This window comes from Eucalyptus grandis, chromosome 8 (assembly GCF_016545825.1).
Source record: "Eucalyptus grandis isolate ANBG69807.140 chromosome 8, ASM1654582v1, whole genome shotgun sequence".
NCBI lineage: Eukaryota > Viridiplantae > Streptophyta > Magnoliopsida > Myrtales > Myrtaceae > Eucalyptus > Eucalyptus grandis.
The window spans coordinates 63,702,477-63,720,104 of NC_052619.1; the positions used below are offsets into that span (position 1 = coordinate 63,702,477).

At 40.5% G+C, this 17,628-nt stretch overlaps 2 protein-coding genes and 1 long non-coding RNA gene across 3 annotated transcripts; all 3 read left to right on the forward strand.

Annotated features, from left to right (window-relative positions):
• The first annotated feature begins 2,883 nt into the window (after positions 1–2,883).
• Positions 2,884–4,070, forward strand: LOC104415593 (nuclear transport factor 2B). The gene is made up of 2 exons (XM_010026924.3): positions 2,884–3,329; positions 3,643–4,070. The coding sequence occupies exons 1-2, from the start codon at positions 3,006–3,008 to the stop codon at positions 3,856–3,858; spliced, it is 540 nt and encodes a 179-aa protein (XP_010025226.2). The 5' UTR covers positions 2,884–3,005; the 3' UTR covers positions 3,859–4,070.
• On the forward strand, positions 3,998–5,467 carry LOC120287432. Its single transcript, XM_039300227.1, has 4 exons — positions 3,998–4,038; positions 4,285–4,607; positions 4,677–4,789; positions 5,049–5,467. Exons 1-4 carry the CDS (start codon positions 3,998–4,000, stop codon positions 5,115–5,117), a joined length of 546 nt encoding a protein of 181 aa, XP_039156161.1. The 3' UTR covers positions 5,118–5,467.
• Positions 5,468–5,587: 120 nt separating this feature from the next.
• On the forward strand, positions 5,588–8,344 carry LOC120286683. The gene is made up of 2 exons (XR_005545356.1): positions 5,588–5,880; positions 6,060–8,344. It is a non-coding gene; the product is annotated as an uncharacterized LOC120286683 (long non-coding RNA).
• The last annotated feature ends 9,284 nt before the right edge of the window (positions 8,345–17,628 follow it).

Sequence of the window (17,628 nt, forward strand, 5' to 3'; positions counted from 1 at the left end):
GAGATAATCTCTTTGAATTTAAAACCTGAATTAATGGTCATTTTGGTGGAACCTCAAAGATGGGGAGTCCGAGACGACCTTTTCTTCCCCTCGAATAGAGGCTTCTTCTAAAGGGGCTGCTAATTTCTAAGGAATATACAAATGAAAAAAGAAAAGGAGAAAAAGGAAGAGACGACGTGGAAACCCTTAAATAAATAAATGAATACCTTACGTATGTGCATGCGGTCCTCTACATGTCCTCGTGGTATGGGTGAATATTATATTGAGTACGTGAAAATTAGATCAATAATAATAATAATAATAATAATATCATCATCATCATTAGATATACCAAAAAGAAAAGCGCTTTTATTCTTCTTCTACAAAAGCCAAATGTGAGGTGCTGCTCTGGCCACCTCGGCGGCCAATCCTTGAGATGAGATCATTGACTTGCCGCCGCGCGGTTGGCGGATTTCCCATGTGGGATAATAACTGGGTATTTGTCCTTAACCGATCGAAATCTTTCCAGATATGATGTACGGACTTTGGTTTACACGTCCTTATACAGCTTAACCCAGCATGCGTATGTTCGATCAAAAAAAAAAAAAAAAAAACACAGCATGCGTATCAAACATTTCATTTGACACCGCATTCGGATTCTCCACCAATGCACATGAGATTTTTTTTTTTTTAAGTCTCAAACTTAATATATAAATGCAAATTCAATCAAAATATTTCAATTTATTAATTCAATTCTAAACTTGTGAAGATTTATTAACGTAGCCATTTCGGTCAATTTTGGCTAACAACCACCTATTGTCGTTTTAGTGATCGTCATTTAAATTGCTCGAATAAACTATTGACAAATCTTAATAAAAGGTTAGGACTAAATTAACCAAATTGAAAAATTTTAGATTGAATTGGTATCCTTATAATAAGTTTTATGACTATTTTTGGGAAATCATTATATATATTATCTTGATTAATAGAAATATCTCGAGTAAGTTTGAGGGGGCTTTGAACGCCGATGTATACGTGTTTTTCACAAATTCGAATTGGTTTAAACATCTTCACAATTTAAGTAAGTTTGATTTCTCATAAACATCTTTCACAAATTGGAATTGGTTTAAACATCTTCACAATTTAAGTAAGTTCGATTTCCACACACAAACCCTAGAAGCAGAAAAATACCCCAATCAGTCGGCTCTATTCAATGCCAGTTCATCCATTTGAGGGTTGTCTAATGTCGGCGAGTAGGAATTATCCTGTCCGATCTCGTATCTCGTCTACGGAAAGATTGGTGGCCCGGCGGTGGTGGTAGATGTAGCTCTATTAATTTTGTCTTAAAACCATGAGAAGTGCACCCAAAGAGGAAAAATAGACTTGATAAAAGGAAATAAGTGAAACGACCGCAAAGGGGATAGGAATCCCATGGAATTGATGCTTTGGTAATCTAACTTTTTTTTTTCTCAAAAAAATAAGTTAGATGTAATAATTTGGCGAAATCGATGTAGGACAATATCCTGAAATTCAGGATAAGCTTACTTGATGCGCGATATTAAGTCGTGCAATCATCGAATTGTCTAATTAGCTCCCATTTGAATTAGATTCCAATGTCTACCACTTTTGTTTAATTTTTCTTGGCCACTTAACATTTTAAGTCTTTGTGACTCAGTCAAGCAAACTGCATACTGTTCAGTATGTTATCTAAATGTAATATAAATCGGAGGCCAGCACCTGTCAAACCTGCATAAATGTGATAAGAAGCTGCACCATGTAGAGATACATGTTTATCTCACCGTGCCAACTGTGAGTTTTTGTTCATGCATAGGTGATGTTGTCCTTTGCATGCAGGCATTAAGAAAACATACTGGATTACTTGCAATGTTGACCCCAACATACAACCACATTGCGCCACAAAGCATTGTAATCATCATCATAATTTATTCTGCTATTACGTAATAGTTGTTCAGGGTAATACTAGAGGTTCATATCCGAGCCCGCATTGGAAGGTTCCCGAGCAAATCGACCACATCACCACATCGGAAAAGCCAATCCTTCAATTCACGATGAACCAGAGCAGAAGTACAACATTAGGTCCCAGGCAATCATAATCGGCTCAGGCCAGTCACTACACATCCAAGCATAGGAACGATCCAAGAAAAGACGAGTTGGAAATTTGGGTCGATGTCTTGTCTCCTAGTGAGGAAGGTTAATAGACACCGATGATAAGGATGACATTACAGATATGCCGAGTGCCTTCTGCATTGACAATTGGACCTGCCAAGGTCTCCCTGACCGTGATCGGCGAATGCAAGACAATCAGGATGGCATCAACAGCTCTGTTATCTCCAGCAACGTCCTCCTCTAACACAAACCCCGATACAGAATCGGCAAATAATTGGTTAGACAATCTATCTTTCACATAAGCTTATTATCAAGAATAGGCATATAAAAGATTAACAAAGAAAAACAGCTCATACTTGCAGCACGGTTTGAAATGATGGAACAAATACGGAGACTTAAAAAAAAAAAAAAAGGAATGTCTCCGTATTTTCGAAACCTTGGTGCAAGTATGAATCGCTACACATGTTTTTCTTTGTTAATCCTGTATATGCCTATTTTTGATAATAAGCTTGCAAGGATGCTGTCTTCATTTCCTTTCAAGTTGGCAGCTTGGCCGTCGAAATCAAATCCTCGATGTGGGGCAATAATAGAGTAGCAGGAATGGGCGGCTGGAGTGGAAGGCGAAGTAGTATTGACGCCAAAAAAGGCGGCCATCATAGCGTTCTTGGAGGGGAGGTGGGGGGATTTTAGGGTTTCCAGCGGTTTTGTTTTCCATAAGGAATTGTCGGGTTTGTCGGGGATTTTTATTATATATATAACCGACCCGACCCGAAACCTGATCCGTCCGTTGACCCGACCGATTCCGAATTGATAAGAAAGCTCTCGGAGCTGCGCTAGGGTTTTTCTTCTTGGGGTTACCGTCTGAATCGCGTGCACAAAGCGAGGAGGAGGAGGAAGAGATGTCGACCATCAAGTCAGAAGACAAGGATCTGATAGGGAAGGCGAAGCGGTTCATGGAGAACTACTACAGGACGTTCGACGCGAACCGGGCGGATTTGGTCAATCTGTTCCGGGAAGAGTCGGTGCTGGCCTTCGAAGACCAGCATATCAAGGGCAAGGAGGCTATCCTCGCCAAACTTACCTCCATTCCGGAGTGCCACCACGAAATCGCCGACTTCAACTGCTTGCGCCACTGCACACCCGGCAGTATGCTCGTCTTTGTCTGCGGCCAGACGTGGGTAGGCGGCACCAAGGACAAGGCGCACGCCGTCCTTACAAACCAGGTCTCTCTCTTTCTCCCTCTATTGAATTAACATCACCCACCACCACCTTGGTTGATCCCCTTATCCATCCTATCCAATCCACTGTTAGCAGAGACTATTCGTCTGTCTGTAGCTTAATGGAGAGGAGTTGTTGAATTGTTGCTCCGATGATGAAGTTGTTTAAGAAAAAAGCTAAATCAATTTAACCTTTTTCTAAGTCATTATTTCTTGTCGACCGTCTGCAATTTCTCTATCGATCAATTGATTAATCGATTAATCAATCCTCCTGCGCATAAATTCTGAGAGTCCGACCCTGATTCTTTGCCTTTTTCAGACGTTCCATCTGATGCCAACACCACAGGGAGGCTTTTACGTAGGAACACAAATTTGGAGGCCCTTTGATCTCAACAAGATTTGGATCTCGTCGGCAGCACCACCAATGTCCGCCTCAGCACCGGCACCAGCATCTGTCTCGGCACTGCCCATGGCCACCTCGACATCGCCAGCATCTGTCTCGGCACTGCCCATGTCTGCCAAGGCGGGAGAATGAATCATCCTTAGGCTTCAGTCTGATCATTCTAGTCTCTGTTTTATTTTCAATGTATGAATGCAGTACTGTTTGATTGCAAGTTGTGGTCGTGGTTAAAACGTATTTCTATCTATGTGTGTGTATATATATATATATATGTATGGAATTCAACTTGAACTGGTCATCAGTGCTGGTGGAATTGTAATTGAACTGGCTTATCTTGTCCTCTTCTCGATCTATGCCTCCACTCCCTCTCCCTCTCTCACTTCCGCGCTTAAAAGTGTAGCAAACTATTGTCCCCGTGTCATCTTAACCATGTGTTGTTTTGAGTGTTTAAGCAAATCATGACAGGCTGTCAAGCCTGGCCATAGGGGCAAAACCTATTGACGCAATTCGTTATCTAAATGTAATATAAATCGGAGGCCAGCACCTCTCAAACCTGCATAGATGTGATAAGAAGCTGCAACATGCCGAGATACACGTTTATCTCACCGTGCCAACTGTGAGTTTTTGTTCATGCATAGGTGATGTTGACATTAAGAAAACATACTGGATTACTTGCAATGTTGACCCCGACATACAACAATTATCTACCCAAGCAATTTTTGTAGTGAGGCCTCGTGATCTGAATAGACTGCTTGCAAATTTTCAGTCATCCCTTCAGGAAATTACTATCATTGCAACGGAACGCAACTCCGATCCTTCTGATGCTGCAAGTGAATTTGATGGGAAAGCTGTCGAGTTTAGAAGCTACGTTGATCCTACCAAAGGTAGAGATTAACTTTTTTCCTTTCAATCGAATATGGAGAAGAATATCATGGTTCAGATTCTGGCTGCAGAGAACGACTCTTTGCTGCACACTCAGCTGTGGATCGATCCTGCGGAAGAGTTTGTGCAGTATGCTCATAATGGCAACCCAGTAGACGTGACTTTTGCCGTCAAAGAGTTGAAGGTGTTCCATCTGATTCGTTTTTCATTATATTATCTATCAAGACATTTGGGTCATTAATGCAGCTGAAAGTTCTTGAACGTATGACTTCACTTTCAAACTTGTCTCCATTTCCTTAAAAATGAGTCCTAAAATGAGTCCACCTACTTGCTGGAATGCTACTGGAGTCACATCCAGGACCATCTTTTATGTCGAAGTTTTTCCTTGTGTTTTCCAGTGAACATGATAGTATTTAAACTCCGTCCATCTCATGGAAATCCAGGCATTTCTTGCATTCTGTGAGGGATGTGAAGTGGACATTCATTTGCGCTTTGAGAAGGCTGGCGAGTAATTAAATTCTGGATGCTCTTTTGACTCTTACCTTTCTTTCCATGCTTCACTTCAATTTTGTATATGCAAGTAGTTCAGATGCAACGAGTAGTTTTCACGCAATCAGTGCATAACTGCTTTTTAATAGATGCATGATTGCTAGTTGCTCAGAGATTCAATACATGCTAATGCATGGCTTCACAATCACACTCGTAAAGGCTGATGACAATTTTAGTTCTGACTAAATGTCAAAAAACAAGAGACTACCGTTGAAAATTTGGTGGATAGTATATAGTGAACCTTCAAATCAAGTTTGGATAACAATGGTTTAAGTTTAAGTTCGGATGATAAACGTATTAATTATTAAGTTTGATGCAAGATGCTAGTAAAGTATGCCAGCTAAGAACATCAGTGCAAAAAAATAAACTCGACGGTTAATGTATGTCTTTTGGCTTTTCTTTTTTGGTACTAAATTCGTGGTTTCAAGTGCAACATCTCTGCTATACGCAAAATAGAAAAGAATAAAGAACTTGATACAACTGAATGTTTTTATGCAACAGGCCTATTTTGATGGCCCCTAAATTCGCATCGATGACGGGCCCTCTTCCAATTTTGATGCTACGCTTGTAGCGGCCACCATGCTCACATCCCAATTACATGAAAGTAATACTGCACCTTCGGCAAATGGAATGCCGGGCCAGGCTGATACTGCGGAAGCTTCTGGAGAACAGCCAGAGAGGAATAGAACAAGCGCTTCCGAGATTCCATCAAATCTAAACTCTCAGGTGAGTGATCCTTGTAGCTTGTAGTACTATCATCTCAATGATGGCAAGGCAATTGACTTTGCTTTGCTCTAAAATGAAATGCTGCGTATGCCATCAGTAAGATACTTTGTTTTTGGAAGTCAACAGGAAGGTGTATCTGTTGGGAATTAAAATTTAAGTGGTTTACTAACTCTGGGCAGGAAGTGCTGCAAGAAGTGTGAGTGGTTCTGACGGAAGGCAAGTTCCGGAAGAAAGGATCCTAAGGGCTGGTGGTCAATCGGGAATTGAAAGGATCGGCACTATTCAAAAATCAAAAGCTGCATCAGCTGAAGGAAACACCCAAACTGGTCCAAATTCTTCATCTCTCAATCTTGCTCTCAGTTTGTATGTATGATGAACATCATCTTTATCTCTAGGTCGAATTATCTTGCTCTCTTACAAATATTTTTTTAGTAGAGTTGCTACTTTCTCAATTGCCTATTTCCCTACTGTAAATGCTGCTTTGCAAGAAAGCATTTGGCTTAGGCCAGTTGATTGCGCGACTTTATCTTGGGATCTTGCCAAATTTTACTCTTTATTCAAGCATCAAGAAGGAAAAAGTTTTGGCAGAAATCCATGTATGTCCTACCAAACCTGTAAGCATTTCTGTTTTTCCACGATTTAGTGCGACTGTCCACCTGATACCATAGACAAGGTGGAGCAAAACTATTTTCCGCTTCTTACTCGACTGTGAACCCTGAGGATGCATTGCACATACCTGTGCAAGTACCTATTTCTGGAAGACTGAGTTCATATGCCTTTCTTGGGCTTCTCAGTATCGATTCAATTAGTCTGCTTGGATCACGTCATTTGTCAGTGGTTCTAAATGTTTTTGGAGGCAAAGGTACTGAACAAGGTTGTCACTTACATAACACTAATTAGCGCATCATAAGTAAGTTCATGCAGTTTGTTAGTAGTTGAAGCGATTCTCTTCATTCTTTTCTTGTGTAGATGGAAATGGTTTTTCACAACGTCATCCAAGTAATCGGGTTGATGCCAATGAGGATGAGGATGATGATAACAAGGACGGCGATGAACTCTGTGTTCGATCAACACCACCATACCATGAGGATCAATAACGTTTTGTTTCCTGTTTGACTATGATAACCTTTCTCTCTTAGTTTTACTGTTAAGTGCTTGTGCCTTCCAATGCTTGATGCATCCTGTCCTGTGTTCCCTTCAAAGAGTTGGAGCAGTGTCTTGCTTGCTTTAAGCGTCCTTTGTCATTTTTTTCTTTTCTCGTTTTTTCTCCTACTTGACTATACATTAGTGCCTGTGCCAATTTAACTAGTCCACCATGCAACAAAGCTGCCATTTAAATGCACTTCTTTTTCCCTCTCTTTTCTGTTTCAGTATTAAGTTGATACACTTTGCCGAGTGAGGTATCGATACAGGTATGGTTCTACACTTTATTCTACAACAATTTGTTCCTGGCTTCCTGCCAATAAAAACAGAGCAGGGTCGATAGTTCTTACAAGAGTCACATGCTTAGTGGACAGGATATAGCAATTTAGAACCATCGGAAATTGTGTTTAGACCTTCTAAAACCTGTCCAATAATTCCTTTCTAGCTTTGCAACTTCAAATGTGGCGGTGGTGGATTGGGGGGGTTGGGGCGCTCGATACCATCTCTAAAACAGCTATTCATGGGGAGATTTATGACTTGTTTGATTAAAGTTTCTGCTGCCTTCTATACTGAGTTTCTGTGATCTGTCCTCGTAGTCCATCCGTTTATGAAAATACGACGTCAGCTTTTCTCCCACTTTCTTTCCCTACTGTATGTATCAGCACATTCAAAACGTGAAGGAGACTGTGGAAGTTTTTTTGACCAAATAGATCCCTTGCCATAGAAAGCTTCTGTTTTGTCTGTTAAAAAACATTTTGAGTCAATTTGTGTATATTAAAGAGGAAGCGGTCAAAAGGTTTTTGAGATATTCGTGTTCCTTTCTTAAAATCACATTCTAGAATGATTACGTCATTTTTAAACTCCTACGAATTCAGTTTAACTTTTCCTCGTGAGTTGCTTCCATTTTACATACCCAAGGATGCCGAATTTCCAGTGTTCTGATTTGTGACAACATCTTCTGCTGAGGTCATTTGTGACGGTGTCAAGGAGTTTGTTCTGCGGAGTAAATCCCTCCTTTTTGTCAGTAATGGAACCAACCAGAGTCAGAGTGATTCGTGGAATTCAAAGTTTACTTGCCCCGAGAGGTTGCCTAAAGCACGAATTGATGGTGGTCTGGATCGTCTAGAAGCTCTCTCGTGGTACGTGACTTTTGAGTTGTGGGCGTATCATCCTACACCTTGCTGTTGCATATTCCCATGTTTCTCATCCAAAGAAGGTTCAATTGCATCGGTTTTCCGAAACCTATTGTAAGGATGGATGATTTAAATTATAAGGAATCTCAATGTAAGATGGTTGCTTAATCAGGTGCTTGTGCTTTTTCCTCGTTTCTCAATTTCGAATTGCACCATGGGGTATTGGAACTCTCCCTTTTCGCTCCTTCCATCATCAACTAACTGAAGTCCTAAGTTGTGCAATTCACCTGGAGCTGTCTGCATTTTCACAACGCAACGATCCATTCATAAACAAGATACATGAGTTTACCAGTCAAATGCAGCTTTCGTTTTACAGAATCATTCATCAAGTCAATTGTATGCAAAAGGAAAACAACCCACATGAAAGCATCGGAATGTGAAGGAAACTACGTATTCAGAGGGATGTATAATTAGCGGAATTTAGCCAGAGGAGGACCGAGAGCTATGCACCGGCAGCAGATGAAAGAAGGCATAAGGCGGGACCGTATATTGGGGATTTTAGATGGGACAGAGCTTAAGCCCCAGTCCTCTCCATGTCCCGAACAGATCTGATTATCGATGCAGCAGGCCAGCCCAGGCCAAGAGGTGGCAAAATGGGTCTTAGATCCATATATGACTCATTTAAATCATAAATTGATCATATATGGGTCATTTGTTTTTTTTTGACAAGAAGTAGTTAAATGGGTTTAACAATTAAAAACTTTGATAGGTGGGTCTTAAGTGGGTTTTAAATAGGTTGAATTTAGAATCCATTTTCAACTTTACACAAATATTTTTGTATAAAAATCGAAATTATAATTATTATTTTTTATATTTTCTTTATTCCTCCTTCTAGTGGCCGGCACGGTGATAGCCAACAATTGGCTAGGCAAGCCTTGAGCTCGCCGACGGCCGGCAAGGCTCGAGCCTCACTGATTTGGCGAGACTCGAGCTCGTCGGCATCGGCGAGAGACGAGCTTAAGCTCATCGATCCGGCAAGGCGAAGGCCTCGCCAACTGGGCAAGACTCGAGCTAGCCGGTGTTAGCAAGTGGGCAAGCTTGAGGCTCGCCCGTGGCCGGTCGCCGGCTGTCATCGTGGCCAACGGTCGGCCAAAGAAGGAGAAGAACAAAAAAGAATAAAGAAAAGAGAAAATTTAAAATTTAAAATTATATTTAAAAAATAAAAATAATTGAAATTTAATTTAAAAAAATAATTAAAAATCAATCTTTCAAAATAATTATTTTAAAATTTATAAAAATTGTCCATTAAATTTGTGTTGTATAAAATTATTTTAGCAATACCATTTAATATATATATATATATATATATATATATATATATATATATATATATATAAGAAATGGATAAGTGCAATAGAAGTCCTAAAACTTGTCATGAAAATGCAATTGAGTCCTAAAATTTGCAAAAAGTGCAATCAAGTCCTAAAACTTATCAAATTATTTCAATCGAGTCCTAAAGTTAACATCGTCAACATTTTTAACGAAAAATGCGCGTGGCACGGATGTGGCATTTTAAATAATTTTTAATTTCCACATGGCTTTTTTAATAAAATAGATTTAAAAACTAAAAAGAAAAGTTAAAATTTATTTTAATAAATTGTTAAAAAAAAAAGAAGAAGATAAAATTAGCAGTTCCTCCCCTATTGCCGCCACCCATCGCCAAAGGGATCACCGGCCCCTCCGGTGATGGGCGACGGCGAAGGAAATCGGCAATTTTTTTTTTCTTTTTTTCTTTTTTAAAAAATGTTTTGTTTTTTTTTTTTAATTTAGCTTTTCTTTTCTAATTTTTAAATCTAATTTAAAAAAAGTCACATGGAAATAAAAAAATCATTTTAAATGTCACGTTCGCACCATGTCAACATTTTCTATTGAAAATGCCGACGATATTAACTTTAGGACTCAATTGAAACAATTTGACAAGTTTTAGAACTTAATTGCACTTTTTGCAAGTTTTAGAACTCAATTGCATTTTCGCGACAAGTTTTAGGACTTCTATTACACTTATCCCTATAAGAAATAAGCTTTCTTAAGTTTAGTTAAATGGGTCGGGTATGAGTCGAGTATAGGTTGGGTCAAGTATGGGTAAAAAATTTTGTATTGCAATAAATAGGTCATAAACGGGTTAAATGGGTCGATTTTGGTCGGATCATTTATGACCTGACCCAAACCCGACCAAACCCACCTGTTTAATGGGTCTACCTAGGCTCAAAAGCCCTCACTGCATGGGAACATTGAGAACAATTAAGCCATACTAGAGAAATTATAGGGCCTGTTTGGTTCAGCTTTGGGGATGAGCATTTGGACTCCAAAGTCCCTTAGCCAAATGCAAACCTGTTTGGTTCGGTTTTTTGAGTGACTTTGGCAAGATGCAATTGCATCTCCAAGTGACTCTAAGGGCCTTTAGCCAAATGGAGGTCCGGAGGTACTTTGGGAAGTTGTATTTTGAGAATGCAAGTTTGGATACTGTTCATCTTCGAGGGTACTGTTCATCAGGTGAGGAAAACCACCGCACGGAGGCCGACGACCGCCGGCCGAGAGGTCCCGCGCACCAGCGAAGCGCCGGCGACCGCCGCCTGAGGGTCGCCCTACCCCGGCGACCGTCGCCCTACCCCAGCGACCGTCGCCGGACCTCAGGCGACGTCTGGGTCGCGCGACTCAGGCGACTGATGGCCTGGGTCGCGCGACCCAGCGTCGCTCGAGTCGCGCGACCCGGCGACGGCCGCCCGAGGTCGCGCGACCCAGCGACGTCGTCGAGGTCACGCGACCTCGGCGACGCCGCCCGGGTCGCGCGACCTCGGCTGCGCGACCTCGGGCGACCGTCACTGGGTCGCGCCCGGCCATCGGGTCGCCGAGATCCGGCGGCCGGACCGCGGATCCGGCCATCTCGGTCGCCAGATCCGGCGGTCCGGCCGCCGGATCCGGCGATCCGGTGGCCGGACTTCAAAAAAGATAATACAAATGTTTTTTTATTTTTTTAATTTAATAAAAGCCATTTACAACTATAAATTTTATCAAACGGTATTTTGGCCAAAGTTGTATCTCAATGTAAATTTTACCAAACGATATTTGCATTTCGGAAAACCCCATTCACCCAAAGGTATTTGCATTCTTGGAAATGCATTTCCCAGAAGCCAAACCAAACGGGCCCATATTTATGGCCCATGCTAATTTAATCGATTATCCATATAGTGAGCGCTAGTTAATTACTATTGTATAAAACAAATCCAAACAAGGATTTCAATTTTTATATAAAAATATATATATATGCAATGCTTATGTCCATTTGTTAGATATATCATAGTGACATAGATCAACAAAATGGACAAAATTGCAACATAAATATATGTAAGATAATAAACTTTATATATCTTACTAGCATTGAATTTAATCTTACAATCATTTTAATTTTATATGTATATTAATTTTAATTTTTCTATTTATCTCTCTCCACACATGTAAATATTTTCTTCACATGCATGTGTAGAGGTAAGCATGGTCTGGATGTAAGCATGGTCTGGATAAGCGATTTCCACCTTGGAATAGGTGATTGCCTGTTGGTTCCATGACCGTCGATTCAGTTTGATTCTCAAGTAGATCCATGAAATTGGTCCCATCGAGTTTCACGCATTCAATGTAACATTTTCCAATAAGCCAAAGTAAAGTAAAAAATAAAGAACTTTCCTATTCTTAATAGAAAGATAAGTAAAAAGATTGGACTCATATTAAAATTTGAGAGTCAATGCCGTGAGTTCATGGGCATTGAACTTGTGAGAGATAGAGAGATGACTTATATGAGGTGAGAGTGAGACAAGACGAGCATTCAGTTATTGGGTGTCGAGTTTCAAATTAGGGATTTTAGGGTTTTCATTTTTCTTAAATTTTTTTTTTATGGAAATTTTTCTTTAAACTTAAATGTATATATTTATATATTACCGGTATGGTCTAGGTGAATGAGTACATGGTTCCATACTTAGAATAGGGAACCGGATTGGTACCATCTAGTTCCCGGTTCTTTTGCACACCCACATGTATGTGTGTACTCTTTTTATACCATGGGAATAAAGCAACCTTTTACATGGATTTAAGAACCTAAATCACAATCAATTTGATTCGTCATTTATTATCACGAACCAGCCTCAAAAGCACAATGATAATGATCAAAACTATATGGGGGATGAGCTATAAATTATATGAAACTAACAATGCGTCTATCCTAAATGAAAGAATAGTGAATAAGCGCATGGGATTCTTTTTTATATACTCTCATTTGCCCTGTTTCTATTTGGCCCATAGGAAAAGCTTGCCCTGTTTCTTCAATTTCCTCCATTTCCGAGTTCTGTTTACTGGTAATGCAACTCGATCCAAAGCGGAAGACTTATTAGGACTTAAACTGAAACCGGCACTCTAGCAAAAAGATTAAACTTGCCTTACAGGGAGGGGATGGTAGGAACTCACCAAGACATGCTTAAACTAACTCTCAAAGTACACTTAACTGGAGATGACATTGCGCCAGAAAGGATTGTAATCATCATCAAAATTTATTCTGCCATTACATAAGAGGTGTTCAGGGTAATAATACAAGAGGTTCATATCAGAGCCGGCATTGGAAGGTTCCCGAGCAAATTGACCACATCACCAAATCAGAAAAGCTAATCCTTCAATTTACGATGAACCAGAGCAAAAGTCCCAACATTAGGTCCCAAGCAATCATAATCGGCACAGGCAAGTCGCTATGCAGAGCCCACGTCAAGAGAGTACACCCAATAAAGCCAAGCATAGCAGCAATCCAAGAAAAGACGAGTTGAAAATTTGGGTCAATATTCTGTCTCCTCGTCAGGAGGGTTAATAGATCCTTGATGATAAGGATGACATCAGAGATATGCCGAATGCCTTCTGCACTGAGAATTGGACCTGTCAAGATCTTTCTGGCCATGATCAGCAAATGCAAAACAATCATGATGGTATCAAGATCTCTGTTAAGTCCAGCAACATCCTCCTCTAACAAAAACCTTGAGATAGAATCAGCAAAATACTTGTTAGACCATCTGTCTTTCAAGGAAAATTTTTCAGTCACAAAAACAGGGGTCGATGAGTCAAAAAGACAAGCTCAGTTGAATAGGCGTATAAAAGAGTTAACAAAGAAAAACATGGGAGCGATTCATACAAGGTTTCAAAATGGAACACATGCAGAGACATGACGAAGTTCTTTTTCACGAAAGGAATGAGGACTGCACTTCTCGCAATCCTCCGACTGCAGGGTCACGTTCTTTCCAACCCCGTGGTATTCAAAAAGAAATGGTGGATTTCACTTTCCTCAGACAAACTCATTTGTTTTAACGATATGCATACTTGGAGAGGGATTATTCCCTGGCATGAGTCCTACCGTATTTGATTAGAGAATGAATGTCATGAAAATTTTTCAGTCACAAAAACAGGGGTCGATGAGACAAGAGGGGCAGTTCAGTTGAATAGGCATATAAAAGAGTTAACAAAGAAAAACTTGTACCGAGGTTTCAAAATGGAACGACATGACGAAGTTCTTTTTCACGAAAGGAAATGAGGACTGCACTTCTGGCAATACTCCGACTGCAGGGTCACGTTCTTTCCAACTCCGTGGTATTAAAAAAGAAATGGTGGATTTCACTTTCCTCAGACAAACTCAGTTGTTTTAATGTTATGCATACTTGGATTGTTCCTCGCATGAGTCATGGATATCATGAAATGTTTTCAGTCACAAAAAACAGGGGTCAATGACTCCAAGAAACGTTCGTACTTTTGGACGGATTTACACTAACGGAATACACTCCAACTTACTTGACAGAGTGCCGGGCTACATTGCTTAAGACATGTTTGAGGTTGATGAGGCTTACCTCCAACCGAAGTGCTCAGCCATGCCGTTGCCGTCCGATAACTCTCAGCTTCGCCGGATCTCTCCTGTTCTTCCTGAAAGTGGGTTTTGGATGATCTCAGAGTCGCTCTTGTGAACGGAGTAGATAGATCCTTCTTATACATCAACAGCCTCCGAAGTCCAGGACGACTAAACGACCTCTCGGACGCATAGAACAGGACAAAAAATAGCAATGTAGATATAGGGTCATTTCGGGTGGGATTTTCGGTTTTTGAAAGGCGACGCCTGAAAACGGAAGGCGGGCTCCCCGACCAAGGAACTTTTAACCCTGACAGGGTATCTTGTGGCATCGCCTTTTGCTCGCGCATTAGCGCATATGTTTTGTCTTTTGACTATTACCCATCTAATGCGGAATAATTATTTTTTGAAGGACAATATAGCCTATACTTGTAACGCTTCCCCTAGTTCAAATAGACCGAGTAGTCGGCAGTTGCTGTTGAGGGGAATCATTCAGGGAATCATTTAGAGAGAAATGCTTATTTGGTAATATTTCTATTCCTCTATTTTTTGTTTATTCGTTCCTCAAAACAGAAAAAGAACCAAAAAAGAAGCAAATTGTGGGGCTAGTCGTTAGAAACGCAGCGGAGGTTGGAGGGAGCTCGGATCAAATCTCCCAGCTCTTTCATTTTCCTTTTAATTATCTTTTAACTTTTCTAATCATTATATTTTGTTTATATTTTTTCCAATTACATGAATAATGATAATATATGTACCTATATATAATTAGAATATGAACATGTATTTAGTATTTGACAATAAATCTATAGTGAGAAAAAACTTGTTACGCTATAATACCATTACTTCGTCTTTTCTATATTGATACTCCATTGAGCCTTTAATATATAGTAAAATGATGGTAAAAAATCATCAAATCCTTCATTTGCCTTGAATTTTTCTTCCTTCGTATTTCTCTTTTCTTCCTTTAATCTAAGTTTGTTTCATTTATCAATAATAAGAAAAACATGTACCTTTTTGTCTATCTTCGTTGAATTAATCCTTTGAAGAGGAGGAAAATTCAACAAAATAATAGAATTTTAAACAGAATTGATTGAAACGATAGGATATTTAATTATTTGCATGGACCTACATAGTTTATAGAAGGCATATACAATGCAAGAGTTTCTATTACTTCAAACAAATTAACTTAAATTAAGTGGCAATTAAAGCATTATAATAATTGTAAAAATAATTACTTTTCTATCTTTTTTTCTATCATAAATATTTTTTGTAAATATACATAACGATAACGAATGCAGCTGTAGAGTCATGTTAAATTTTTTTTATATTATTTTTTGACGTTTCAAACTATATAACAACTTATTTTGATGCAACAACACTTAGGTGCCCACTAGTTTTGCACTATTGTGACATATTAACGCCGTCTGCATAACAATCTTTAACCCTTACTTTGCATTTTTTGTTTGCATTTGGACGAAGAAATTGACACTTATCCTGAAAATAATATTGAAGATTAGTCCATCGGCCAAATATGTGAACAAGTTGTAATTTGAATCCCAAGAAGTCCACCAAACGAACATTCCCAAATCCAACACAAGAGAACACCGAATAGCTTCCTCCTCTCTTTACTTTGGAACAGCAGAATCTAAAAATGCAGGAAAGCTGGCTTCGACGTTTTCACTAAAGTCACAACAATCCATCGACATCATTAGTTGGCCAAGAACACATAAACATAGTACGTCCATGCAAACTTCATTATGTCAGCACGCGCACGTGCATATGAATCACGAGACGATCGAGAGCCGAAACATTCGCACCTTCAACCCGGCGGCTCCTCTGCCATAAGACTCGTAGCAGACCGCGTGCATCGTCAGATTGTTCTCCGCCATTTTCATTCCGGAAGCTCACCAAATTGTGCGAAGATCTAAAGAGCGAGGGAGAGCGAGATATAGCGAGAGGCTGAAGAAGATTTTTCGCCCGGAAGACGTTTCTACGGGCATGAATGAGGCCGGGACGGTCTGGTCAAAGGCGTACACGTATAGATAGCAGTGGGTTTCCATCTTCGAATGACTGGAATGGCCTCGCTACGGTGGGACAGTTTCTACAGTTAAAGGGTGGAAAAGGTTCGGAGTGGGGGAACGAAACGAGGGCATCATCGGAATTTGGTTCTTGTTGAATGAGAGCGCATGGAGGAGATGGAAAATCGAAAGTGGACCTGGCTTGAGCACACAAAAGTAGAACGTCTAAAAGCATCACTGTACTTTCTGTCCACGCGTTGTGCCGACCTTCTTAATCAGGTCAAAGAAGATGACAATCGGACAGCTCCCTAGACCGCCGGTTGTCCGTCGTCGAATACACACAAATGGGAGAACACATGTACTCGTGCATGGATCGTTTTTGTGATTTCTCTTCAAGTTTTAAATTGTGATTTACGCATCAGTGCCGCATTTTCATCTCAGTTGTTTACTTGGCACTTTTAATTGACACTGGGACAGAAAAATACGGAATTATTGCTGGAGTTGTGACATAGGATGAGTTGATGGACCAAATATGTCACTACATAAAGGAGAAAGTCACAAAAATCGTAAACTATATAACAGTGACACATTTATCTAATATTTTTTTTGTGACATAAAAAATCTCAAACTACGCTGATTGGGACGCATTCACCTTTTTTTGTGTCATTAAAATCTCAAACTTGTAACTATGTGACACATTTATCCTTCATCAAAATTCTATCGGATGATTTTTCAGTCAAAACAACATTTTCTTTTTATTTCACTTACGTCATGTCAGCAACGATTGCTTTCCAGCGTCAGTATTGGTAGAATTTTAACAGTCCTCGTTACAAAATTTTGACGGAGACTAAGGGCGTGCATGGTAACACTCCAAAAAAGTGTTTCCGGAACACTTCTGTACGGAAAGTGTTCCCGGGAACAAAAAAGGAACAGAAACGCGTTTGGTTGCGTTTTTGTTCCTTTTTTGTTTTTTTGTTTCTGGAACGGAATAGGAACAGAAAAAGAAACAAAAAAAAAGTTGTTTCTTTTGAAAAGAAACACTTCTTCGACGGAACAAAAGAACAAAACGAAAGAAACAAAAGAACAAATTCGGAACAAAGCGAGTCGTGTGTGCTCGTCGTCGCTCCTCTCGGCTGAAGCTTCGTTCTTCCGTTTCCGGCGTGTCTTCCATCTCTCCGGCGGCTCCCACTCGGCTAACTCTCCGGCGACTCCAGGTACGTTTCCGGTCAGCGTTGCTCTCCGTTCGGCCCTCCTCCTCCGGTCAGCGTCGCTCCCCCTTCGGCGCTCCTTCTCCGGTCGGCACTGCTCCCCCTTCGGCGCGGCGAGCCGTCCTCGAGCGAGCGTTGCTCGGCCAGATCGCCGCAGATCGGCCGAGCAATGCTCACCCATCTGCTGCAGATCTGGGTGAGCATTGGCGAGCATTGGCGAGCATTGCTTGCTCAAGCCTTGAGCGAGCATTGCTCGCCCAGATCCGCCGCGCCGAAGGGGAGCAACGCTCGCTCGAGCTGCAGCTCGTCATTGCCTCCCC